The 27,316-nt window shown below is 37.4% G+C and overlaps 1 protein-coding gene across 5 annotated transcripts in view; it reads right to left on the bottom strand.

Moving 5' to 3' along the window:
- Window positions 1–6,999: 6,999 nt before the first annotated feature.
- LOC127420407 (regulator of G-protein signaling 17-like) overlaps window positions 7,000–27,316 on the bottom strand; it is a 59,834-nt gene continuing 39,517 nt past the window's right edge. For 3 of the 5 annotated variants that reach the window (XM_051662684.1, XM_051662681.1, XM_051662683.1), the window contains 4 exons: window positions 21,424–21,563; window positions 20,007–20,090; window positions 18,499–18,733; window positions 7,000–12,436 (listed from right to left, as the gene is read on the bottom strand). In XM_051662684.1, coding sequence (XP_051518644.1) covers window positions 12,248–12,436; window positions 18,499–18,733; window positions 20,007–20,090; window positions 21,424–21,563 — 648 coding nt within the window. In that variant the 3' untranslated portion in view covers window positions 7,000–12,247. Of the gene's footprint in view, window positions 12,437–18,498; window positions 18,734–20,006; window positions 20,091–21,423; window positions 21,564–24,919; window positions 24,995–27,316 lie in introns of those variants that run through there. The other 2 variants (XM_051662685.1, XM_051662682.1) reach the window with 2 other exon arrangements.

The following is a 27,316-nucleotide window of genomic DNA, read 5'->3' as shown; positions in this document are numbered from 1 at the left end:
ACATGCCTTTTTTTTAATTATTTTAATATGTTCCTTGAGGTTCACTTATAATATTAAGTATAGTAATATATTTGTAAAACATGATCATTTTCACCCTCATTCTGACCCTCTGTCAGAAATGCTCGGTTTTGGTGTTGCTTCTCCTTAAAGACCTGAGAGTAAATGGCCACTGTTATGATTGGCTCTCTGCTCTTGACTGACCTGCTCTCTTCTTGCCATCTCACTGCTCATCACAGGCTACGGAAGTGATAAGGTAAATTATGCGTTGCTGTGGAGGTGGACAGATGCAAATGTCTACCACAGTGTGACATCACAATGTGGAGGAAGTAGAGAACGAGTCATTTTGGCAGCTTGGTTTCAACAAATGCTCTTTTTGCAGTGTAGAGGAAGTTTTGAGTTCTGAAACTTACAGTATGTTTTTATAGTACAATGACCTCTTAAATGTCAAAAGATCAAGGAAAATCTAAAATATTTTGTCAGCAAATTTGATTCTTCATGTCATGATCCCTTTATGATATTCATTTTCATTAATCTTCACAATACATATTATTGTATCTTTTGATTTTACATGGTGAATTTATCATCATTTTCCGCACCTCCCCTGACATGCTCTGGCACTCTCCAGTTTGAAAACCGCAGCTTTAGTTAATATTGCAGACTGTCTTTTCAAGGCTTTGTTTCCAGATGGACTGAATCTGTGCACTCTTCTGGAAGTTGCATAAAGCCAGCAATCAGATTGAAACTGCAATTTTCAGCCAGTTCTTGCCATTGTTTTGTACAATACGCATCTTGAGAATGACTTTCACAAGTTTATTGGTCTAATAAGGGGTCTGTTCCGATCTCTTTTGTTGAGACATCACTCAGACTGTTTCTGTAAATAACATCTGCCCAGGTAAGGGGTCACTCAGCCTTTATCACTGCAACCATCTACCTCCAAATTCTTGTTGGAATGGCAACATCAACTGAGCCTCTTGTTCGACTCTAGGAATGTGTGTGAAAGGGGGGATGGGAGAAAGTCTCTCTGTTAGTGGTATTTCCGTCTCGCATTTTTAGCCATTTGTTTTTTCCTTCACACATTCAAACTTTATGCAACACAGATGTTGGAACAGTGGTTATCAGATGCTAATACACAGAGCTTTGCTAATGTACAGTGTTCACTGTTCATGGCGTAGAACCGCCTGACTGGTGCCGTGTTTGTTTTGGCAATATGCAGTATTTCTCAGTAAGTTCTCAGCGATGGCAATGAGAATGATAAAACCGGAGACAATCCCTCAGGGTTTCAAACCCCTGTTGAAAGACTGGTCAACTCACAATAGTAAGCTTATCTGAAATGGTCTTGGCCCATGATGTTTATGGCCCTTACAAAAAATAACTGTAGTTTTTTAACTGTAGTACAAGTGTGGTAAATTGGACACAGTATTACTGCAATACTGGAAACTTCAGGATTACTGCGTCCAAATAACACACTTGTACTGCAATACAGGAAACTGCAGGAATACTGCATCCAAATTACCACACTTGTACTGCAGTACTGAAAACTGCAGGAAAACTGCATCCAAATTACCACTCTTGTACTGCGGTATAGAAAACTGCAGGAATACTGCGCCCAAATTACCACACTTGTACTGCAGTACTGAAAACTGCAGGAATACTGTGCCCAAATTACCACACTTGTACTGCAGTTCTACTGTTGTTCTCTAGAACTGCACTACGCACTCCCACACTTAATACATTTTCTGTACTTCCCTAAATACTTAAAAGCTTGACCTGACCAATGACTGCAAACACAATGCAGGTTATTATCAATCAGCAATTTATTGACATTCAAATGTTTAAAAAGTTTTAAAAGCTTTTAAAGACGTGCCTGGCCATTAAGATACCTGAGCATCAGCAACACAATATTTCAAATTAAACATTCACTAGTAAATATAAAAGCATAAAATTAACATGAAAAAATGGCAATGTTAAAGGCATCCATTTTCACAAATTATTAGAGCAAGTGTCATGAACACAGTACAGTACATTACCTCTAAACTGCAGTACTGTAATGTATAGAACACCCAGCATTGGCAATGTGATTATATATTCAATCGCATGATTTTTCATAGTTAATCAGGTTTTGAAAATACTGAAATATGACTCTATATATACTTATTTTCCTGTCAAAATGCATTTAGTACTTAAAAAGAAAAGAAAACAGGGGGCCTGGGTAGCTCAGCGAGTATTGACGCTGACTACCACCCCTGGAGTCGCGAGTTAGAATGCAGGGCATGCTGAGTGACTCCAGCCAGGTCTCCTAAGCAACCAAATTGGCCCGGTTGCTAGGGAGGGTAGAGTCACATAGGGTAACCTCCTCGTGGTCGCGATTAGTGGTTCTCGCTCTCAGTGGGGTGTGTGGTAAGTTGTGCATGGATCGCAGAGAGTAGCATGAACTTCCACATGCTGTGAGTCTCCGCGGTGTCATGCACAATGAGCCACATGATAAGATGCACAGATTGACTGTCTCAGAAGCAGAGGCAACTGAGACTTGTCCTCCACCACCCGGATTGAGGTGAGTAACCGTGCCACCACGAGGACCTACTAAGTAGTAGGAATTGGGCATTCCAAATTGGGAGAAAAAGGGATAAAAATGTAATATATATAAGAAAAGGAAACAATATGCAACAATGCTTTATTAATATTTTCCAAACAAAGCCTTTCACAGTATAAAGATAAAAAAGTACTAAAATAGTAACATTAAAGGTTTCCCAAAGTCTAACTGGGAGGTTGACTGATTGAAACAACTAGTTTCCCATATGTTGGATATTCATTGCAATAGGCATTAAATCTCTTAAACCCTCATCCTCCACAATTTTAATAATCTGACAGGGTGTGGTGGTCCACTTTACTACAGCAGTTGTCAAGTCGCTCGCATTCAAATGATTCACGCTGCTTTGAACTCCACATGAAAAGCGCTGCGCCCTATTTGGGCAGTAATTGTTTTACATTGGGATGTAAGGTAATTCCAGCAATTACAGGGGCTAGTCAGTGATTTTATTGCTGTCTGAATCCAAAATGTCTGTGTTTTTCTCAAGAAAATTCCCGGCCTAATTACCTAATGTTTTTTGACATTGTGGTAATTTAATTTCCATCCAAAGCCACATCTCTGTTTAAAAGCAGGAATCAATCCAAAAGTCTTTTTGGAAAACCTTTTGGACCTCTGCCAAGTGCCATATGGTTAGTATTTGTCAAGATGTATGGTAATGTGCATGGGTAGAAATGTTGTAAATTATTTACATTTATAAAGTTATGTCTCCACTCCACCATACTGAGAAGGAGCTATTACGAAGAAGGAAAATAGAATAAAAAAGAGGTTGTGCTAACCTATTTTTTCCCGATTTTCTTTCTGCTTTTCTCTCTCTCCTTACACACTTGTGTGTGTTTGCATGAGAGAGAGTTCACATGCAACTTATGAGCACTCCATGTTCACTCTATTTACACTTTAGCGTAATTCCAAATATATTTGCATAGCCTATATTTGAAAAAAAAAAAAAAATTCACAAAATACACAGAACGTAGTTTGTGGACTAAGGAATTTTCCTCTTGCTATCACCATATGTAACAAGTGCAACTGAATTCATGTGATCCTCGACTAGTAGACACCAACCCAACATGTTGACTAGTGGGAGAACTAACAGTCTAATCAACTAAACTGCACACCCTGTGACGACCCTGATTTCGCTTTGCAGTCTGTGCTCCCAATGTCATTGCGATTTGGTTTTGTCCAAATTGCTTCATTGCACACACCTGGACAATGTACTTCTAGGCCTTTTAAAAAGACTGCGAGACTGCTTGGAAGGGGGCTGCTCTTGGTGTCCTTTGGACCTTTTTCTTTGTTGTTTATTTTGTGCATCCATTTGTAATTGAAGCTCCATTTATACTGCATACTGCAGGTGAACTACACAAACTACAGCTCTACTGCATTGATTTGAAATTGTACTACACTGAACTGCTATAATTTTGCAATGTTCTGCAATTATACCAGTGTGGAATGCAGGTATATTTCACTGAACTGTAGTAGTACTACACTGACCTGCAATTGCAGTACTGATAGACTTCACTGCAGTACAGTTAAAATGCATTGTAAGTGCAGTACAGCATCATTGTACTACACAAAACTGCACTTTTTACTACATAGATTGCAGTAATACTGCATTTTTGTAAGGGGAGTGAGCTGAAATCAATGCCTTAATTACACATACTGTACAGGATTAAGGCGGACCACATTTAAAAGTTTAAGAATTGGTCATTGGAAAATCCCATATCGGTTGAGCAATAATCTGAATCTAAAGATGTGTATGATTACGTCCTTGGGTGAAATTAAGAAAGTAATATGAAGACCATTTACAATTTTGAATAAAAAAATACAGTACTAGCAAAACAAAAAGACAAAAACTCCTTGCAAAAACTGAACTATTGCTCAAAGTCAGATTTAGTTATATAATTTGGGGTATTTAGGTTTTGAGATTACACACTACATTTGTAAAGCCTAGATTAATGTTCTTATTTGCATATTTACAAAGGCAGCAACATTGATTGAACAAGTACAGCAACCTTTATATTCCAAACTGCTTGTCCATCCAGGGATGTTGTCACCTCATACATTAGCTATGGTTGTCTTAAATCTTCTGAATATTACATATTACAAGAAAAGTTAATTAATAACTGGTTTCCTCAGATGCTAAAACCAAGAATGTTTCTGTTATTCAAAGTGCATTAATTTTTAAGGCAAGCATTGTTGTGTTTATGGCCACATCCACACAAATATGTTGAAATCTCAGTTTTCAGTTTCCAAGCGTCAACATTTTCCAAAGTATGAGTTACTAGAAAGTGTTTTTGAAAGTCTCCTTTTTTGTTGGCAGAAAACATAATCATATTAAAATCAATGCATTTTCAAATGGAAACATATTCTTGTGGATGTGGCCTAAGATTGATCACCTGTTGGTAAATAACTTGACGCTTCATTCAAGAGCCACATTGTATAACACTGTTCCTTTGGAATTGCAATTTATGGTTAGCACTGCTTTGTATTGTATTGTTTAACCACCTACCTTTCAAGTGTAAAGCGTTGCTTAAAGGTATATTCCGGGTTCAGTACAAGTTATGCTCAATCCACAGCATTTGTGGCATAATGTTGATTACCATAAAAAAAATGGTCCCTCATTTCCTTAAAAAAAAAAAAAAAAAGGAAAAAAGAAGCAGCAAAAACCGAGGTTACAGTGAGGCACTTACAATGGAAGTGAATGGGGCCAATTTTTGAAGAGTTTAAAGGCAAAAATGTTTGTTAATAACGTTTTGAATTGTATAAAAGCACTTGCATTTATTTTTCTGTTAAAACTCATGTATTATTTGAGCTTTAAATCGTTTATACTGGGACTACCGGTTTACAGCGTTACGTCGACTCGTCATGGCAACAAAGTTGTAAAATTGGCTGTAACTTTACACAGGAAAGGTTAGTAAGTGACTTTATTACACTAAAATCATGTTAACATGCATATTGTTTATGACTTGTGGCTATACTTTTGAAACAGTTTATGGATTGGCCCCATTCACTTCCATTGTAAGTGCCTCACTGTAACCCTGATTTTTGCTTTTTTAAAGAAAAGCCGAGTCAATTCGAAATAATTTTCTTTTGGTAATCAATATTATGTCACAAATGCTGTCCATTTAGCTAAACTTGTCTTGAACTTGTCTGGAATATTCCTTTAATGCAGGGTTTAAATGTATCCTTAACATGGGGTTTAAAAAGATGTTAAGCGTAGTGTAAAAAGGCCTTTTTGAGACCACAGTTACAGTAAATATCTTGAAAAGTTGTAAATGAATAACACAAACATCTTTATTATTATCATTATAGTAATTTTTCTCTTAAAAAAAAAAAAAAAAAAAAAATTCAAAGAAAATTCTGCAACCAAGTCAGAGGTTATGGATTATTACAGATGAGTTCATGAATAAATCATCTTTGAATTCTGGTAATGAGCTGGCCTGGGTTAAAGGGGACCTTAAATCCATCCCAACCACAACCTGAAGAGGGCGCCCTGCTATGGCACCTAAAGGTGAAGAGAGGTTACACAGTAATGGTCACAGACTTCAGGAAGGAAAAAATTGGTCCAGACATCCAGAAACATACTCTTTTTAAAACACAACTTGATTTATTTTAATACAAAATATAATGCTAATGTCAATAAATAAATGTCCATAGAAGTCCATGAGTCAGGGACCGATCTCACTGCTGTATGGCAGAATATGTGACTAAGAGAGGAGAATCTCACAAAGTGACCAGAGAGAACATAAGAATGAAATAAAATGAAGGTAAATGAGTGCAAGTGAGACAGCTAGAAATTGAGGCTGGCACGTGAGGTGCACACTTAGAGATCTTGATTTGTTTTAAACACTAAAACCAAAATATTATACAAAAAGGGAAAAGTTGGACTATTTGGTGACAGTGTGTTGCAATATGTTGAAACTATGATTGCATGGAAATACATCACACACTGAGACAGACTCGCTCTTGCATTCACGCATCCACACAAATGTCCTTAGTTTGAGACTGTAAGAAGGCTAAATCAATTTGGCACCTTAAAGAAATCTATGTAAACATAAGCAGCTCTAGGTCACAGTCCCTGTCTCCAATCAATTACAGGTTTGTAGAAGTCTGTCTGTTCTTTCAGCTGACAGAGAATGAGGATTATCTGGGAAACGATGCCTCCTACTGTTCGACAGTTTCTACACTGCGATGAATTCGAACACACCCATTATAATTAACAAAGCTGCCCACACTGAAAGCTGATGTACAAATTTTGACATACACTTGCAGTGTAGACAGCTTTGTTGCAACAAATAAGAATGCATCTATTAAAATCGGCGAAGTCATCCTGTAAGGATGCTTTTCAATTTACCGTTTTCGCATTCTGAACGTTTTGCACGCTTGCAGCGTAGACAGGTTTGTTGCGACAAATTAGAATGCACCTATTATAATCAACAGTTGTCCACATTGCAAGTGTGTTTTTTTTATTTACCGTTTTCGCACTCTGCAAAACACCTATTTTTTTTTTTTTTACCTATGCACCTATTTTAACTAACAAAGCTGTCCACAATGCAAGGATGCTTTTCTAAGTAACGTTTTTGCATTCTGAATGTTTTGCACGCTTGCCGTGTAGACAGCTTTGTTGCGACAAATAAGAACGCGCCTATTAAAATCGATGATGTTGTTCTGGAAGCGTGCTTTTTGATGTACCAGTTTTGCGTTATGAATGTTTTGCACACTTGCAGTGTAGGCAGCTATGTTGCGACAAATAAGAATGCACCTATTATAATTGACAATGTTGTCCACAATGCAAGGATGCTTTTCTATGTACTGTTTTTGCGTTCTGAATGTTTTGCATGCTTGCAGTGTAGACAGCTTTGTTGCGACAAATAAAAATGCACCTATTAAAATTGACGAAGTCATCCTGCAAGCATGCTTTTCGATGTACCATTTTTGCGTTCTGAACATTTCACCCACTTGCAGTGTAGACATCTTTGTTGCGACAAATTAGAATGCACCTATTATAATCAACAGTTGTCCACACTGCAAGCGTGTTTTTCAATTTACCATTTTCACGTTCTGAACGTTTCGCACACTTGCAGTGTAGACAGCTTTGTTGCGACAAATAAGAATGCACCTATAAATCAACGCAGTTGTCCCGGAAGTGTGCTTTTTGACGTACCAGTTTTGCGTTCTGAATGTTTTGCACACTTGCAGTGTAGACAGCTATGTTGCGACAAATAAGAATGAACCTATTATAATCAATAAAGCTGTCCACACTGCAGGCGTGTTTTTCAATGTACTGTTTTTGCATTCTGAAGGTTTATAATTAACAAAGCTGTCCATAATGCAAGAATTCTTTTGCCTTCTCAAAGCTTGCAGCATACACAGCTCCATTTATCATAATAAGAGTGTCCTGATTGCATCGTTTAGTGTTGTATGTTCCACTGACAGTGATTTGCAGCGACAAAGCAACATGAAGTCGTTGATTTTTTATGAGTTGGCAATTTGAGGTGACATGAGCGATGGTAACCATTGAGGATGCAACAAAGTTTCACAGAGTTTAACGTTATATAAAGTACCTATTACAATCAGCAAAACTTTCCACACTGCAAGTGTGCTTTTCAATGTAATGTTTTTGCTTTCTAAATGTTTCACACATGCAGTATAGACAGCTTTGTAGATTATACTAGGAGTGTTCGAATTTTGTCCTTCACACTGACAGTGATTTGCAGCAACAAATCCATAGGAAGTCATTCATTTTGACGAGTTTGCAATTTGAGGCAACGTAAGCAACAGTTACCATTGAGGATGCGACAAAGTTTAACGTTATGCAAATGAGCAGTGACTACCAATGGGAGTGGAGACAGTGTGACCATGTGATCCGCCTTCTGATACTATGCTGTGGTTGTACAGTACAGTGACTCGGCGACCCTCCAGCAATTTAATTGCGTTCAGTGTGAACGCAAATTGCACATGCGATGTGAAACTCTGAGAGGTCCACCAGCACACTTCCCTCTTTTACGGTGTTTTAAAGCGTATATTATTTAAAGAATAAGATTGTATTTAACTGTGCGTATCCTTGTGTAATATCATATTGAGAGTGTGCTTCCAAAGGCCCTAATGATACTGACATCTCTCTCCCATTGTCTTACTACAGTTCACTTAACCTTATACATAACTGTTTGACCAGACACACACACATTCCCATACATTCAGAAATCTGGCTTAAGTTAGACTGGTCACATCATGTCGGATAACAAGAGCAATACTAAATATAAGTTCATGTACATATATACCCATATACACACATATATTACACAAATATTCAAAAATGTACATCATGCATACTGCAACCGATGAAATAAAAAAATAAAATAAAGGCATCACTCGTTTTTTTAATTTTTTTTTTTTAGGTACTACAGTACATGAAGTTCCTCTAAATTATGTTTGGCAAAAATGCCAAATATAACTAAATCTTATACATTGTCACTGTCTGAAAATCTGCATTTTAAGCTTCCTTATTTGAATATAGATTTGTATATTTTGCTCTAATGTGTATATTTACAAATAACAAAATCCTGAAAGTACCAGGCGGATGTGGATGCTTTTGTCCCATTTCAATGTGAAATGAGAGTTCTGAAATGTTTTGAGAATTCTCTCAACTACTGGTCTCAGATCAGTTTGCTCAAACTACATGGAGCATAAAACCACCACTGTTTAAGAATTGATGCTCATAGGAAATACTAACCTCCAGTGAATGAGGACACGAGATTCTATACACATACTATTCATTAATCAATATTTAGATCAGTGCTAACATAAGACAAATGATATAATAAAATCCACACTGGAAAGTCTCTGCTATTGTGTGGACCCTCTTGCACAGTACTGATTGGCTTTCAGATTCACATTATGAAATGTTTAGATAAAAAAAATATTTGAGCGCACAGTGTTAACACCAATTCAACCAATTCCACTATCATCTCCCTCTCTCTATATTCTTAATATCTAGCTGGTTAAAAGGAATAGTTAACCCAAAAATGAAAATTGTTATAAACTAAGCCTCATGATGTTCCAAACCTTGATTTCCTTTCATTCGTGGAACACAAAATGAGATGTAAGGCAGAATGACACTCTCAGTCACCATTCATTTTTAAATGATGAAAGTTAATGGTGACTGATGATAACTTTCAGCAAATTTTCTTGTGTGTTCCATGGAAAAAAGAAAGTCATACAAGTTTGGAACAATAAGTTTTTATTCTGGGGTGAACAATCCCTTTAAAAGTCACTGTATGTCAACTTAGAATGCCTTCAATTAAGTTTTAGCATGAGTGCATGTGTAACACTGAAACTGTTTCACTATCTGAGCATTAAACTTGAAATGTGTGACATCACATAACTGAAATGTTCCTAAGTGAAAATGATATGTGCTTTGTATTTTGCCCAGAAAACATTTAAAATCAGCATTTTAATAATGCAGCATAATACCAGTAAGGGTGTAAATAAATGAACAGAGACTATTTTGATTTCTTGTCTTAAAATGGGGTTTTATAATAGTTAATGGCTTCTTTGTAAGGGTACCTGTATAATACTGTATATAAAACTCACACAGTGCTTTTTCTTATTTGCTAATGCTGACAAATATTGTAGGAGATTTGGTCCCCTTAAAAACACATACAGAGTTTAAAGACAAAGGTGTAGAAAAACACCTTTCTATGTATTTTACCATGATAGAAAGATGTATATTAATGGTGTACCTGTGATGCAAGATTTGAAAATCAGGATCACATTATGGACAGATATCTTGTCAAATTGAACAGACAGTGAAATGAAAGAGCTTGGCTACATTCTGTATACATCAGAAATAGTAAGTGTATTATGGTAGCATGCGATTTCAAATTTATCCCTTCTCTCTATCTAAGCAGGGCATTTCCGACATTTCTGACATTTAAATGGCATTTTGGTGCTGATGTGAGAATGGTAGCAAAACAGATCAAATATGGAAAGCTACTGCATGTGTAAATAGCAGATGTGATACATTTATTGGAAAAGGTAAATACAGCAATTTTACTGCAATTTATCAGGTGTCCTGTATAAAAGTGGCAATAGATTATCTTATGTTTCAGAGAATTGCTCTTTTAATTTAGCCAAAAAAAAACAAACAAACAAAAAAAAACATTATAATGCGCATAATCTTTTACAGGTGCACTCAGTAACTTTTGTCTTTGTGTCATCTTGGACTGACACTGACACCTAGCGGCTTGGTTACAGCATCATTTTAAATCAATAGTTTTCAGTTTCAGATGCCTTTGTAGAAATTTAGTATTCACAATCAGCCATGATTACTTTAATCAATGAGTGAAAGTGTCAAATAACAGGACTGCGAATAATATTTGGCTGGTCATGTGATTCTAACATGGCAGCCCCCATGTGCAGACCCTCTCCATGTAGAATAAAACATATTTTATATATATGAGTGGTCATGATTTCCTAAATATATTGCAAAATTACAATTCAAGTCTTTAGGAGTTAAACTTTTTTAATGGAGGAAAAAAATGACTAAGTGCACCTTTAAATAGTACGTCTTGTGCCTGTGATTCCTAAAATCTGTTGGTTCTGTTCTGATACTTTAGTGTCTCTTACAAAAAGTATTTCTGACAAAAACAGACATAAACACAGAAATCACAGTTTAATGAAAAAATAAATAACATTAAAAATACTCATTTTGAAATGTGTTTGAGTGACCAGTCTAATTAAGACCTTGGCATTCTCTCATGTTTATTTTTATTTTTTTTTTTTTATTTATCTAAAATTGGTGGTCCTCCCCTTTCTCATCTTATTGATATCAGTTATTAGAAATTATCAGGCCCATATGGAATCTGTACCAATCGGAATGTCCGTCATGTATAACATTTTACACATCTGGTGCCCCATACAATTTTGTTTGTTAAATAAATTAGCTAATGTGAAATGCGTTCAGCTACCAATAAGAATATAGTACTCTATTTAACACATTTTACCATTTTTAAATTCAATGCATAAAATACAAAAAAGGTCATCAGATTCTGCCTGGGTCTGTAAATTGATTAGTACTCTAACTATTATTTTTTACCTAATTGTTTTGCACCTGGAAAAAGTGCTGTTCCTCTCTTTACAATTAGCCAGCCAATCACCACTCAGCCCCTCACCTCAGAGAGCCAATCAAAGCACAGAGACAGTGGACAGGATTGAGGAGAGAGGCGCAGATTGGTCAGGCCACTCCAGTGTATCTTATTGCAGAGGCCCTCTCAGCTCTCTTCAACTAGAGACGTTAGAAGACAAGAAAAACATGTTTGATGAAAAAAAGTCAAAAGATGGCTGTGTAAATCAGTAGTTGATGCTGCTGCCTCATACACTTGGAATGATGGTACAGGGAAAAAGGATGAAATCAACCCTGTGTCTTCAAGTTTCAGTCTGTGCAGATTCAGGAGAAACACCAAAAAATGAGGGATTCCCTCAAAAATTAAAGAGGACAACTGACCAACGGAAAAAATTATCCAACCATAATGACACACAAAAAAGGAGTACTTTCTCCTTGAGTGATTGTGCAATGGAGAGAGATCGAGAGAAATGGGGAGAAACAGAAGGATGGTTGGACAGAATGTGAGACAGAGGGAGAGACGGATGAGAAAGAGAGGGGGACTATGACTCAGATGAGGAGCGTGACCCCCCCTGCACCAGTGATCTGTAGATGGAGGAGTTGAGAAAACGTGGGTAGGAGTCTCTGTGCATGAGAGTGTAGATCTGCAGCTGTGCATCCTCAAATATGTGAGGGGTTGGATCCTGCATCCTCCTGTTGATCACTTCCCTCACTCGGGAGTCCAGACTCACCTTAAAGACATAGGGAGGAAATGAACTGTGAATACTGAACAACATAGTCAGGTAGTCATTAGGGCTGGGTAAAACAATACATTTTCTGATTAATTGCAATCTTCATTTGACAGTTGTGAAAGCTGCACTTACATGATGACTTTGAATTCTTAGACATTGGTATGGTATCCATTAAGGCTTCAAGATTGATTGAGTTAAGATTGAAATCGCAATATGGCCTTGTGCGATTAATGAACCTTGAAAGCTTAAAAATAGACTGCATTCAGCGAATCAGTCAGCATTGTGTAAGCAAGGGGTGCCCTCTAGCGGTGTGTATGGCATTATCCATTATCCCACAATAGAACTTAAAAGGGCATATTGTTCCTTATTTATTTTTCCATGATGTGCTTGACATTTCCGTGGAATTACCCAGAATGAATTTGTGATGTTCTATTATATACAGTACAAACATGTAAAATTTGAGTTCTGTTGTTTTGAACTGCAAAAACAGAAGTACAAAAAGGTTTTAGAAGTACAAATAATCTTTTTCCACATAATTTATCATACTTATATATATATATATATATATATATTTTACATCTTTTTTTTATCTTCTATTTATCTTTCATTGTGGCTCTCTTTAAAATTTTGTGTTCAACAGATCCAATCCATGTTTAATGGAAATTATTTATTTTTAGAATAATAAAAAGCTTTTGTACTCTTTATGCATTTTGAAAAACATAATTTCTGAGCAAAAAAGTGATCCGATGACAAAATATGGTAAGTGGCAAAATATTGGTATCAGTATGGAGCAATAGTTTTTTGTTGTTGTTGTTAAAAACGGTATTGGAAGAGGCCCAACATTTTCAATTTGGTGCTTCCTTAATGTTAGTCATTCATTTTCAATGAGAATTGTTGATTTGATGCAACAAGCCTGACAGCGTCCACTGGTGATGCGATAAAGTTGAACTTTATGCAAATGAGTCTTCAGTGACGCAGTGCAGCCACTGTTCTTCCTTAGAAGCACTCATTTTTAGTGATGGGAAGTCTGATTCTTTTCCGCGAACCGGTTCTTTCAGACGGTTCGTTTCAATGAACCGATTCACCAGTTCATTTACGTTATCATGTAATGATGTCACTGTACATAATGCTAATACACCGGCGTCATAGAATACACACTCAAACACATTCAATAAAGCCATATGAAAGTGCATATTGCAGATTACATTTTATTTAATTAAGTTATACTAATAAGGATACATATTGTCATCAGTGTTTCATTCATTGATCTTACAATACATTACATTAAAGTTTTGCACCTAAATCACCCAGTACTGACACTGATATACAAACGTGGATGTTCTACACATGTCTAAAGCATTTAAAGTGATTAAAGTAGTCTTAATCAACTCAGCCTTTTTTACAGAAACTATGATCCAGCTCATAACAACTTCAAATATAATCTGCATGCACAATACTCAATAGTAAAATTCATTTTCATCTCTCGATTGAAACATTTCGACCCTTGTTCACGTCCTTTGTTCACGCATGCTCATCAACAGCTCACTGATCAGCAGTGACCACTGCTGTGATCGACTCGATGTACTGTTGACTCGAGAGCTGCTGTCCCCGGATCAGTGTACTGTTGACTGGAGAACTGTAGACTGGATCATCTTCATACATTGATAAAACGGTAATACAATCAAGTCATAAACATATTTCCAGTATGTTTTATTTGTTATACTTTCTGCTGTTCAGCAAAATACACCAGAAACATACATTTCGCCCCTTAATCACATGCATGCTCAATGTCAGCAGCTCATCAGTTCTCAGTATTTCAGACACCTCCGAAAGAGGCGATTCTCAGTTCAGTGTACTTTCGAATCGAGAATTGTTACGAGCGACTCGTACTGTTGACTCGAGAGCTGCTGTGCTGTCCCCGGATCAGTGAGTGTACTGTTGACTCGAGAACTGTTGTGACCGGATCATCATCATTCATTGATAAAACGGTAATACAATCAAGTCATAAACATATTTCCAGTATGTTTTATTTGCTATACTTTCTGCTGTTCAGCAAAATACACCTGAAACATACATTTCACCCCTTAATCACACGCATGCTCAACGTCAGCAGCTCATCAGTTCTCAGTATTCTCAGTTCAGTGTACTGTTGACTCGAGAACTGTTACGAGTGGAGCATTCAGTCCGATTTGTGAACTATTTTGAGTGGTTCGTTGCAAAGAAGAGTTAGGAAAAGCAGTTATCACCAGTTCTAGGATCATATTACTCCCGGCTGAGTGCCATGCATGTCCGAGAAACAGGTTAAGATAGAGTAACTTGTGGATCAGTGTTGAATCGAGACACGAACGTTTCAGTCCGATTTGGTGAATTGGTTTAACTCGTTCACTAAAAAGATTCGTTCACGAACTGGATATCACTAAGTCATTGTAGCAGCTGACTTGTAAACAGAACTTTTCTGCTTAGCAGACTAATAAAAACATGTGCATCCCAACTCCTGGAAGTTGTGTAGCAATCAGCCAAACAGAATGGAATTAATGAATTTTGCAAACTCTTGCCATTTTAGGGCCCGTTAGCACCGAACGCATGTCCAGGACCACAAATAGAGCAGAGCACAAGTGTCTCGAGATGTGTTTTAAACAGTTTTTAACTTGACACAGTGTCTAAACTTGCCACTCCTGGCGAAACGCTGAAAAAACAGCAAGATGCACAACGGTCATGAATGTCTGCCTAATGCATGTTTATATATGAAAACAATTGAAAAACAGTGCGGACAGACGAAAAAACACGTTCGGCGTCAACAGTTCGTTAGATGGTTCATTAGATAGTTTGTGGGCACTGACCTCTCTGGTTTACTTTCTACTAAGACTACTTTTACAGATTCCTTTTGAAAACATTTTCGTATTAGATCCACAAGGGTGTACTGTGAGCTGAGTGGCTCAGAGCAACACAAATCAAACACTGGGCTGACAGAGGGGCCCATCCATCTAACCCTTATTCACTCCCTCTCTCACTCTACAGCCTATTTATAGAAATGCTCTACAGTAGGAAGGCCAGCAGGGATCAATTTATAGTTTCCTGTGGTCAACCTTAGTTTCTTAATTTAATCCAAGAAACTAAAGTAGTTTGAAGATGCGAGTGCTGTGTACACACAGATAATAAAGGGGCATTCAACATGCCAACACAATAAATAAAACACACCTGCATACAGAGAAAACAGACAGACAGAAGCATGCAATGACAGTGTTGTATACATGTGCCCCCAACTGCCTGACACTGATAGGAGACGAAACATAAACAGCTCATAATAGAAAGCAGGATAAACCTGCTTTATGATGTTACACTCTGTGACACATGTACACAAGGCCTGAATTAGTGTCTCGGGAAATGAGCCTTACAAAATATAATGTGTCATTACAGAAATCAATGACCAACAATACTATTAGGCTAGTAGAATCCAATGGGTCAAGTACTACAGATCACACTACACCATATTGAAGTGTGTTGGTATATCTGTATGTTTTGTATTTAAAGATAAAGCCCCATTGGCTTGCCATTGGTCAGACCGCAGCCAGTCACAGACCTGAACATACTATGGAATCTACATTCCATAAAAGAGTGAGAGGACAAAGGGAGATAAAAACACCCTCAAAATGTTCCCCTTTCAGGAAAAGCCACCAATCCGTCCATTCCAATTACAATAATAAGGTTTATAACACATGCAACCCCACATTAAACACATACAGAGGTACAAACATGAACACTGAGAGGACACAGTACATATATACTGTAGATACAGGGTACTTCTCATTTCTGAAATTGTGCATCCTAGTTTCCTTTCCTTGCATCCTAGCTCCACCATCTTAGGAAATGAGGAATAGATGCAAGGAAAGGAAATGACGACGGAGGAATTGAAATAAAAAAAAGTATTTATAAAATGGAATGTCCTGCTCACTCGAGTGACACTTCAGACTGCTGTCTTCGTGTAGCTGCATAACCTTTGTGTGCTTGCCGTTATGTTGTTAAAACTTGTTTTATTAATATATTCATAATAAAAACCAATAATTCAAGATGCACTGTTAAAGTACACTCACCGACCACTTTATTAGGTACACTTGTACAACTACTTATTCATGTCATTATCTAATCAGCCAATTGTGTGGCAGCAGTGAAATGCATAAAATAATGCAGATACGGGTCAGGAGCTTCAGTTAATGTACACATCAACCATCAGAATGTGGAACAAATGTGATCTCAGTGATTTCAAATGTGGCATAATTTTTGGTACCAGACAGGTTGGTTGATTATTTCTGTAACTGCTGATCTCCTGAGATTTTCACACACAACAATCTCTAGAGTTTACTCAGAATGGTGCCAAAAACAAAAAACATCCAGTGAGCTGCAGTTCTGTGGACGGAAATGCCTTGTTAATGAGAGAAGTCAACGAAGAATGGCCAGACTGACAGAAAAGCTATGGTAACTCAACAGAATAGCATCTCAGAATGCACAACATGTCGAACCTTGGCGAATGGGCTACTACAGCAGAAGACCACGTCGGGCACTTTACTAGGACCATAGTGTTCCAAATAAAGTGCTCAGTGAGTGTAGGAATTAGTTATTTGTGGCAGTTGTAATTGTTATCTCTTTTCTCTTGATTATTTATTAGATTAATCAGAATTGGTTGTTGCCGCTCATGTTGCTGGAAATCGCCAAATCTGTTCCTGTAACTCAACTGATAGAGCATGGCATTAGCAACGGCAAGGTAATGGGTTTGATTCCCAGGGAACACACAAACTGATCAAATGTATACCCTGAATGCACTGTAAGTCACTTTGGATAAAAGTGTCTGCCAATTGCATCAATGTAAATTTAACTCTCATTGAAAATGAATGACCATCGCTGTATGTGTGAAAATCCCTTCACTGCTTTATTTGTGTAATGTATTTGTGTGTCTCTATGCAATATGCATTAGGACAACTCCATTTCCTCAGCTCTCTTACCACAGACGTAGAGCCTGTTGCTTCTCTGTGGTCTGAAACACAGACAATTTTTTATCTGACACTATGCCCTAACCACGCACAATATCAAGCAATATAAGCTCTTCCACGTAAAAAAAAACAAAAACAAAAAAAACGAGTTTTTGTCCTAACCAGCCATGACTGCGACGGATGACTAGACTTTCTGTTGATTGCTCAGTTTCTTTTTTGTGACGTCACCCTGGGAAGATCCTCCCACAGTACAATCTCATTGGTCTAAAATGCAGCTCCACATAGCTGTATACTAAACATCAAATATGTTCTGATTGGCTGTGACTGTGTTGCATCATGCAGCATTTTTCAGTGTGGACAGACAAATTGGAAACTTGTTGCGTCACTGCTTTTAGAGTGTATCTGCAATACATGTTCCTTTTCGGATGTTAGAATGATACTGAGCAAATGTTTTTTCAACATATATGATTTAGAATGCATGCGAATCTGCTCTTTTTAAGATGCTTATAAGATGTTTGTTCATAAATATTAAAATAAGGGTTCTCACCCTTTTTGACCAATAAAATTCCATGACCTTTCCAGTCATTTGTGATTACTGGATACAGATTTATTTGTATTTTTTTTTATCATTTTAATTCAGATCAATTCGCTTATGAATTATTTTTTTGAAAAAAGATACGTGAAATATTTGAGCTATTAATTGACTCAAATAAATGATTTACTCACAAATCAGACATTAGTATGGAGTAAGGTCCACCTTTCCCAAGAGGAATATCTACCTGATGAGAAATTTTAATGCAGAGAAAAAACTAGAAAAATTTATATTCACTTTAGCAATTTCCATGATTTTCCAGGCCTGGAAAATACAGTTTTAAATTTGTCTGATGTTTCTATGTAAAATAGAATATGATGCTTTCCTCTTTCACAGACATTTCCGCCACATATCCTTACTAGGTATACCATCAGCTATCAAGTCCAACTGAATAAGAAAGCCATTAATGTTATAATAAACAGCTGTTCTACCTTACATTGTCACTGCGTGTGTTGATTAGAAAGGGGGTTTGTGTGTGTGTCTACCTCTTTGGGTGAGAGGATGGAGATGTAGTCTTCATAGATCACACACGCTTTCTCCTCGATGGCGCTCTTGTTGATCTCCTTCTTCAGGTCCTCGCAGGCCAGCCAGAAGAGCATGTTCTCCTCGCTGTACTCTGTCCGCAGGAACTCACGGAACTTGTTCCGCCCCGCCGGGTTCTTCATCAGCTTATCAAAAGACTGCGACCACTGTTTTATATCTTCCACCGTTGGTTTGGTGCTGAGAGAGAGAGATCCACCCACATTAGGCAACTTTTAAATAAATACACCAAAATATAAACAAGATCAAGAATCACTGAACAACATAACCACACATACTTTAAGTAACGGATGACATACAGTCATACCGGTCATTACAAAAGTAACTCGATATTAACTTTTTGTTTATTAAACTGTAGTATAAAAGCAATTTCACACTTGCAATTGTGTTGCAGTACTGAATTTCAGTACAGCTATGACTACTTGTGACATTCGACCTGCAGTAATGACCGAATGACAGTACATTATCCCACTTATTACATGGCTACCTAACAAATAAATAAATAGATGGACATGAAACACTGATTTTGGAAATACAGCAGGGAGTGATATGAGTAAATAGCACAGAAACTAGAAACACAGTTACATAGGAAATAAGATGTAGACCAATATATCTGTTTACCCATGAATCGGTGCCAATAGTTGCTTTTTTGCTTTTCTGCGAATAATCTATGCCGATTGTTGAATAGTTAAAAAAAAAAAAAAAGATTTGTATTCATCAGAGTTCCTCTGTGGCCGACGCTTGAGGATGGTTTATTTAGAATGTCTTGGTTCCACAGTATTGTCAGAATCCTGACACTCTTATATTCAGTACATTGACAGTATTCATCCATATTTTGTATCCTTTTATAGGCTATAAAAGGCTTAATTTGGTAAATATCAAGCATTGTAATGTAGCCAAATCTCCGTCATTTCTAAATAAGAGGCCCCGGTGCATGTTTATATTTAAAAGTCCTGCATTATGCGAATATAATGTTGAATTTTGTTGAATAATAAACTGCATCTGGGATTTTATTCATTGTAGCCCTTTATGTCTGTGCCTGTCATAGTAAAGAAAGACTGCGAATTTATTTATTAAAATGATTGACCTATTAATCGGTTAGTAGCCTTTCCCACCATATTAGTTATCAGTATAGGCAAAATCCACTATCAGTTGACCTCTATAGGAAATCAAATTACAATGGTCAGTTATACAGTTTAGCAGTCATTATACAAAAATATTTGACTGCAGAATGCCATTACTGACCAATTAAAATCAAGTATTCCAGAGAGCTGTGTTATAAACATAATGAACTGTAATCTAATATCTCACATCCAGTAATGTTACAGAAACAGTTAAACATTTTTAATTAGGCTCTATCAATATATGCACCTGTATGTATATGTGAATCTGTGACCATGAGTGAGTGTGTGTGTGTGTGTGTGTGTGTGTGTGTGTGTGTGTGTGTTCTCACCAAGTTTCACATGGAAAGGGCTCCAGCCTTGTCTCCTGGGCTTTCCTCCGCCCGCGCTTGGCATCTTCACTCCTAACAGTGAGACTAGAAGGTGGTAAAATGGCATTGAGAAATAACAGCAGTGCCTGAACAAAACAACATTACCTAGACACATATTACATGCTCACACACAAACACAAAATGCCCTACAACTTCAAGTTTAGTTGAATTCATACACAGTAAGACCAGAAATAATAAAAAAAAGATAGCCCTTTCATAGTTTAGGGTATCATTTCATATATCAAATTAACTGCGTCCAGGATGTTTCTCCTAAAATTCATTGGGACATGCAAAAATAAAATCATATAAGACAGCTGCTGACAGTGTTGGGCTATTAAATGAATAAGGATAGCATAGCTTGGACTTGGAAGCATTTGGTGAGAAATGAGAGTTAATGTTGAAATCTCTGACTTTTGATTGCAGACTTTGGTGTCTTTGCAAATCTGAGTTTGTGACCCTCTTCTGAATCTATAAAGGAGATACAAGCAAGATTACCTTTTTTTTTTTCTTTTTTTTTTTTTAGGAGAAACTTCAGAAGCAAAATTCTTACATCTACATTTGCTCTCCATTTAATCTTATTGCTGTCTGGAAGAAACAATTTATTTCTTATAACAACTCTTTCAGAGATCTCATTTGTGATTTTTCTTTAGAACATCAAGTAACGTGTAAATTATATTAATATCTATAAAAGTCCCTGAATACAGCCTACAGTAGTCAGGGTAGTCTGCAGAGAGCTAAAGACACATAGCATATGGAGCTACAATGGGCATGTCAGCTATATTACCTGGTAACCAATCATAAATGTTTAACTTCCAAGCCCCTGACAAAACTTTAGATTTTATCAGAGCTGGTTAAATATTAGTCAATCCTTCAGACTCATCATGCGGTTTTATTTAGAAGGATCGTGATACTAGAGCTGGTTGCAGATTTACTCTTGTTTCTAAAGATACTTGTACCTGGCTCCAGTAAACCACTGTCATCAATAGGTCGTCAGAGTTTGGACCTCAACAGTCATTGTAAATCACTGCTTACAGCAGGTGTGCTTAAAGAATGTGTGTCAGTGAGTGAGTTAGTGTGTGAAAGATGTGTGGGAGTGTGAATATGGCTCCCATTTCCTCCAGGGCCTTTAGTGAAACGAGAGCAATCTTAACCACATTTACTCTCCTGACTCACAGTAGAATTTCACTTACACACACAAATGCAGAAGCAAAACAATGCAGAATTGAGACAATGAATATAACATGAATATTTAGATGATTATTTCTTTGGAATTCTGTATCATGTGGAGGAACAGATGTGAATGGAATTTAACACTGGCAAAGGTGATGAGTGGACTGTACCATGTGGAGACAGACACACAGGTGAGTGTGGGTCGTACCATGAGCAGCTACAGCAGCAGCACCAGCAGAAGCAGCAGGTGTTGGGTTTCTGTGTGGGGGAGGGATGCTGGGCATGGCTGGGGGATGTCTCGCTCCCCGCCATCGGAGACTCGCGGTCTGCCGGGACAGGGCCTGTGTACTGATACACACCCAGTAAATATTGTATACAAGCCCATGCACACAAACTCACAGAAACACACACCTATAATAAACATTGTCCCAGGGTCATGCTTAACACAGGAAATCCACTTGATCTTGAAATTAACATGCACATGGTCATGAGGTCATAATCTGTCCATTTAAACAACTCCACTTGGTCATAATCCTCTGACAGATAGACAAATATTAGCCATTCCGCTTTCAATCAAATTCACCCTAATCCCACCCTTTAAAAGGGACAGGTCTCAACCTTGGGACCTAAAGCAGTCCAGTCTTTCTGACAGGTCCCAAACCTCGGGACCTATCAGAAAGACTGGAGAATAATAGTGAGCATGTGACCTGATCCCTCCAGTCAGCAGTCTAGATGTCTGTGAATGGGGCAGGTAAATGATGCAGATGCAGGGAACAGAAGAAAGAGTACCAGGAAACAAGACATTGTGATACATCATGTGATATGGGAGTAGCTCGATTTCCGTGAACAAATGCAAACACACAAAAGTGTATTTGTACTTAAACAATGTTGTCAATTAAGCCTTCATTTCTGACTTACCTGAAAGTTATCAAAAAAAAAAAAAAAAAATGCATATATATATATATATATATATATATATATATATATATATATATATATATGTATATATACACACACACACACTGGCGGCCAAAAGTTTGGAATAATGTTCAGATTTTGCTGTTGTAGACAAATCTAGTCAGGCCCCATTTCCAGCAGCCATCACTCCAACACCTTATCCTTGAGTAATCATGCTAAATTGCTAATTTGGTGCTAGAAAATCACTTGCCATTATATCAAACACAGCTGAAAGCTATTTGGTTTGTTAAATGATGCTTAACATTGTCTTTGTGTTTGATATTGAGTTGCCACTGTATGCAATAGACTGGCATGTCTTAAGGTCAATATTAGGTCAAAAATGGCAAAAAAGAAACAGCTTTCTCTAGAAATTCATCATTCAATCATTGTTTTGAGGAATGAAGGCTTGAAATTGCCAAAAATAAATAAATTAAAAAAAATGAAGATTTCATACAAAGGTGTACACTACATTACAGTCTACACTAGATGTACAACTAAACAAGAGGATAAGTACATCAGTCTCTAGTTTGAGAAATAGACACCTCACATGTCCTCAGCTGACAGCTTCATTGAATTCTACCCGCTCAACACCAGTTTCATGTACAACAGTAAAGAGAAGACTCAGGGATGCAGGACTTATGGGAAGAATTGCAAAGAAAAAGCCACTTTTGAAACAGAAAAAAAAAAGAAAAGGTTAGAGTGGGCAAAGAAACACAGACATTGGACAACAGATAATTGGAAAAGAGTGTTATGGATCTTAAACTCATTGAGCTCATTGGGATCAGCTAGACTGTAAGGTGCGTGAGAAGTGCCCGACAAGACAAGGAAGCGTGGGGTAAAATGTCACCTGAGTATCTGGACAAACTGGATTTTTTGATGAAAACTCTTTGAAGTAGTTTAAGAAGTTCTGAACATTTTTTTCAAATTTTAATAGTAATTTTTCACGTTATTAATGTCCTGACTATACATTGTGATCAGTTGAATGCCACTTTGGTGAATAAAAGTACCAATTTCTTTCCATAAGAGCAAAATCTGTACATTATTCCAAACTTTTGGCCGCCAGTGTGTGTGTGTGTGTGTGTATATATATATATATACATATATAAACCAACAACTGTCTAAATGGCACAGACGTCTATTCTACAGCGTTCTGAGTTTGTAAAATCAAGCAAATATTGCTTTTAAAGCAAAGGAAAAACATACTCTACACAAGTATGTGAATGAAGACACTTTTAGCTACACAAGCTCGATATTGTGCGTTGTTGTGTTCCAATCTGTGTCAGACCGCAATTCATAACACAACGCTAATATGCACTGCATGTTTTTTTTTTTGTGTGTGTGTGTGTGTGTGTGTCTGTGTATTGATTAGGGTTAAACATGACCAGGGCTGTGTTTCCCAAAAGCATCGTAAGCCTAAGTAGATCGTAGAAACCATTGATGCCAGTGGTCTCTATGTTCAACTTAAGCTTACAATGCTTTTGGGAAATGCAGCCCAGAACATTTTCTTAACAGGTTTCATGAGAATCACCCAAGTGCATTATTGTAACCATGATTTTTATTTTTTTACAAACTGAGGAACTAGAAACTAGTCAAAATATGTATTTATTTTTTTCAGAAATTGACAGAATCTGCTGGGGTTAACTTGTATTGAACCTGGAACATTCCTTTAAAGTGAAACAGAGAACGTGGTGATGCGTTTAAACTCCCCTCTCCTCCCCATATGACCTTCTTAATTCTGAGGTTATTTTTAATTTGCTAAAAGGCCTAAGCCATAATTCTTTTTCAATTACATTTGGGCCAGCTGTCCTGAGAGAGACCCTGTCTCTCCGCATACCAAACATCACTAATACCATCACAATAGACTCGAGCCACAAACATACTATGAAAGTGTGTAAATGAGTGTGTGCATTGAGGAAGGGAAAGAGATCTTAGGGCCTTATGATTTCTGCAACGTGGAAAACACAGACAGAATCATGGAATCTAGTCATAAAAACAAAATTGCCTTTTATGGTTTAATAAGACATTTAAGCCATATAGTGAACTGCTTATCTGGAGGTGTGAAGCTGTCGTCAAAAACATACAAATTCAAATTGCTTAATTCGGCTTTCTGCCAAAATAAAAGCTCAATTTAACAAGAAGTGTGAAATTGAAGAAATTGCTAAAGAAATATACTACTACTGTATAGTCAAATGTAATGTTTGGTTTAGTAATCAATAATAATCAAAAAATAATAATTATAAAAAATAAATAAATAAAGACACAATATATTTAAGCAACATCTCACACGCAAGAATGCTGTTGTACTGAATAAAAGATTTCATCGATGCTTTCATTAATACTGTGATGCTCTGCTTTGCAGCACTGCATTTGACAAAAAAACAAAAGAAAATCCAATATTGTGTTTTGTATTGTGCTGTAAGGATCTGTTTAGAAGCACTTCATTTGATACAGATAATGTACTGGTATGTTGAAAAATAATTGTATTCTTTTTCATTTGATTACAATTCTTCATTCTTTATTAATTTATTGTAATTAGACAGTTTTTTGATAATAAAATGTCATTAAACTTTAAAAATAAATTCAGAAAAAAATTAACGGAAAACTAATAAAAATAAAAGGAAAGTTTTATTTCATAGGGCCCTAAGAAACACAGCATTAAAACAAAAGCTTTTGTGTTGTTTAATGATAAGTTAATAGTGCAGTCAGACAGATAGAGAGCATTTAAGAAACCAAACTTCCATACATACTGTATACACACAACAGATCCATACACCAAACTTCCACAGCCTCTGGCAAAACCAACAACAAACCCCTGAATGTCTCTAGACTGGAACAAGCTCCAGCCTGCAAGGAAGAAAAGGCTGTTTTTCTGTGATGAGGAAACACAAGTTAAAAAAGCAAGGGGAAGTGTCCATGAGAATGAGGAGGAAGTAGCATATCACACCCAAAATGGCAGCACAACATGAGTCTTGTGAGTCTGTCTTTATGGAAGAAGCTGGAAATATAAAGTCTTATGAGGAGATGTCTGCATGCCTTTTATGGACAAAATGAAATTTCTAATAGGCCAAAGCTGAGTACTTTAAATGGAGATGGACAGAGTCCTAAATGGATGCCAGTAAAAGTGTGTGGCCTAAAAGAGCTCATGGTAGCAGGAACACACTTTCTTCATGTGGGTGTTGAGGAGAGTTGGTTACTATGAAAACAGATTCATTAAGAGTGATTTATTTAGACAAATGGTTTGATTAAAGGTGCACTAAGACTTTCTACATTCAAATTTTTACACAAAGAAATCAATAGTACGTTTGACAATAAAGCAGGTCATATTGAAGTGACCACCTGTATACTACTTATTTTGGGGGTTAATTTAGTGAATAAAGCACAATATACATTGATGAGCCAAAACATTATGCCATTAACTTTATCACAGGTGAAGTAAATAACGTTGATCATCTCCTAACAAGGCCACATGTCAAGGTCTGTAGATTAGATGGTAAGCGAACAATCAGTTCTTGTAGTGATGAATGCAGGAGAAATGGGCAGGAGTAAAGACCTGAGCGACTTTGACAAGGACCAAATTGTTATGGCCAGACAACTGGGTCAGAGCATCTCTGAAACGGCAAGGCTTGTGGGGTGCTCCCTTTCAGCAGTGGTGAGTACCTACCGACAGTGGTCTGAGGAGGGACAAACCACAAACTGGCGACAGGGTGTTGGGCGCCCAAGGCTCATCGATGTGCGAGTGCAATGAAGGCTGTCCCGTCTGGTCCGAACTGACAGAAGTTCTACTGTGGCACAAGTCACAGAAATGTTTTATGATGGGAGGAATGTGTCACAACACACTGTGCATCGAACCCTGCTGCATATGGGCTGAGTAGCCACAGACTGGTCAGAGTGCCCATGATGACCCCTGTCCACTTTGAAAGCACCCACAATGGGCACACGAGCATCGGAACTGGACCTTGGAGCAGTGGAAGAAGGTCGCCTGTTCCGATGAGTCCCGTTTTCTTTTACATCACATGGACTGCCGTGTACGTGTGCACTATTTACCTGGGGAAGTGATGGCACCAGGATGCACTATGGGAAGACGAAAAGCCGGTGGAGGGAGTGTGATGCTCTGGGCAATGTTCTGCTGGGAAAACCTGGGTCCGGCCATTCATGTGGATGTCAATTTGACACATGCCACCTACCTAAACATTGTTGCAGACCAAGTACACTCCTTCATGGCAATGGTATTCCCTGATGGCAGTGGCCTCTTGCAGCAGGGAATGTTCAGGAATGGTTTGAGGAACAAGATGAAGAGTTCAAGGTGTTGCCCTGGCCTCCAAATTCCCTAGATCTCAATCCGATTGAGGATCTGTGGGATGTGCTGGACCAATAAGTAGGATCAACGGCAGCAGGTGGTGCACATAATGTTTTGGCTCATCAGTGTATAATAACTCTAATTTAAATAAAAAGGAGGCATTTCTGTGTGGAAAAGAATGACAATAACTTAATTTAAATACTAAGACGCAGGCGCTGGTTGCGTCTCATTAAACTAGATTACGGGTTGTTAGTGAATAAAACGCAGGTTTTTGTGCTGAAACACCATGCGTAAAAGTTTAGTGAATTTGCCCCTTTATCTTGGTAACTAGGGCTGGGCTATATGGCCACAAATATTATCATGATCATTTTTTTTCACATCGTTTGATATTGATATATTTATAACAATATACATTTCATACCATTAATGGGGAAAGAAATGCATTTCACATGTCTGTTAAACCTCTAAATAAATGTAAACATAACTTGTTTGTTTACAAGTAAACTTCACAGGGTAAGTTATCTTGTAATTTAAAGTTCAAGAAGAAGGCTGTACTCAGTTAAGGATTTAAACCTATATGAGGTGTGTAACCTCTTTTCACCACAATTTCATCGCCTTAAGTGGACGTTTAACTCTCCTCATGGCAATTCATTTTGAAGTCTCCGACAATGTTCTTTTTCCTGGTTTTGGCCTGGCGTGTGTCAGCTACGTAACCCATGTATTATGTAATTACAATTCACTGAAAGACTTTTTCCCTGCTTTTGCATGATGCTGTATCCATATGTCAGTACGAAGTCCAACACCACTGTAAGATCCGTTGTTTAGGAAGTCAAATAAGAGCTAGAGA

This window comes from Myxocyprinus asiaticus, chromosome 29 (assembly GCF_019703515.2).
Source record: "Myxocyprinus asiaticus isolate MX2 ecotype Aquarium Trade chromosome 29, UBuf_Myxa_2, whole genome shotgun sequence".
NCBI lineage: Eukaryota > Metazoa > Chordata > Actinopteri > Cypriniformes > Catostomidae > Myxocyprinus > Myxocyprinus asiaticus.
Note: the sequence above shows the minus strand (reverse complement) of the source record. Positions and strands in the feature narration are given on the sequence as shown.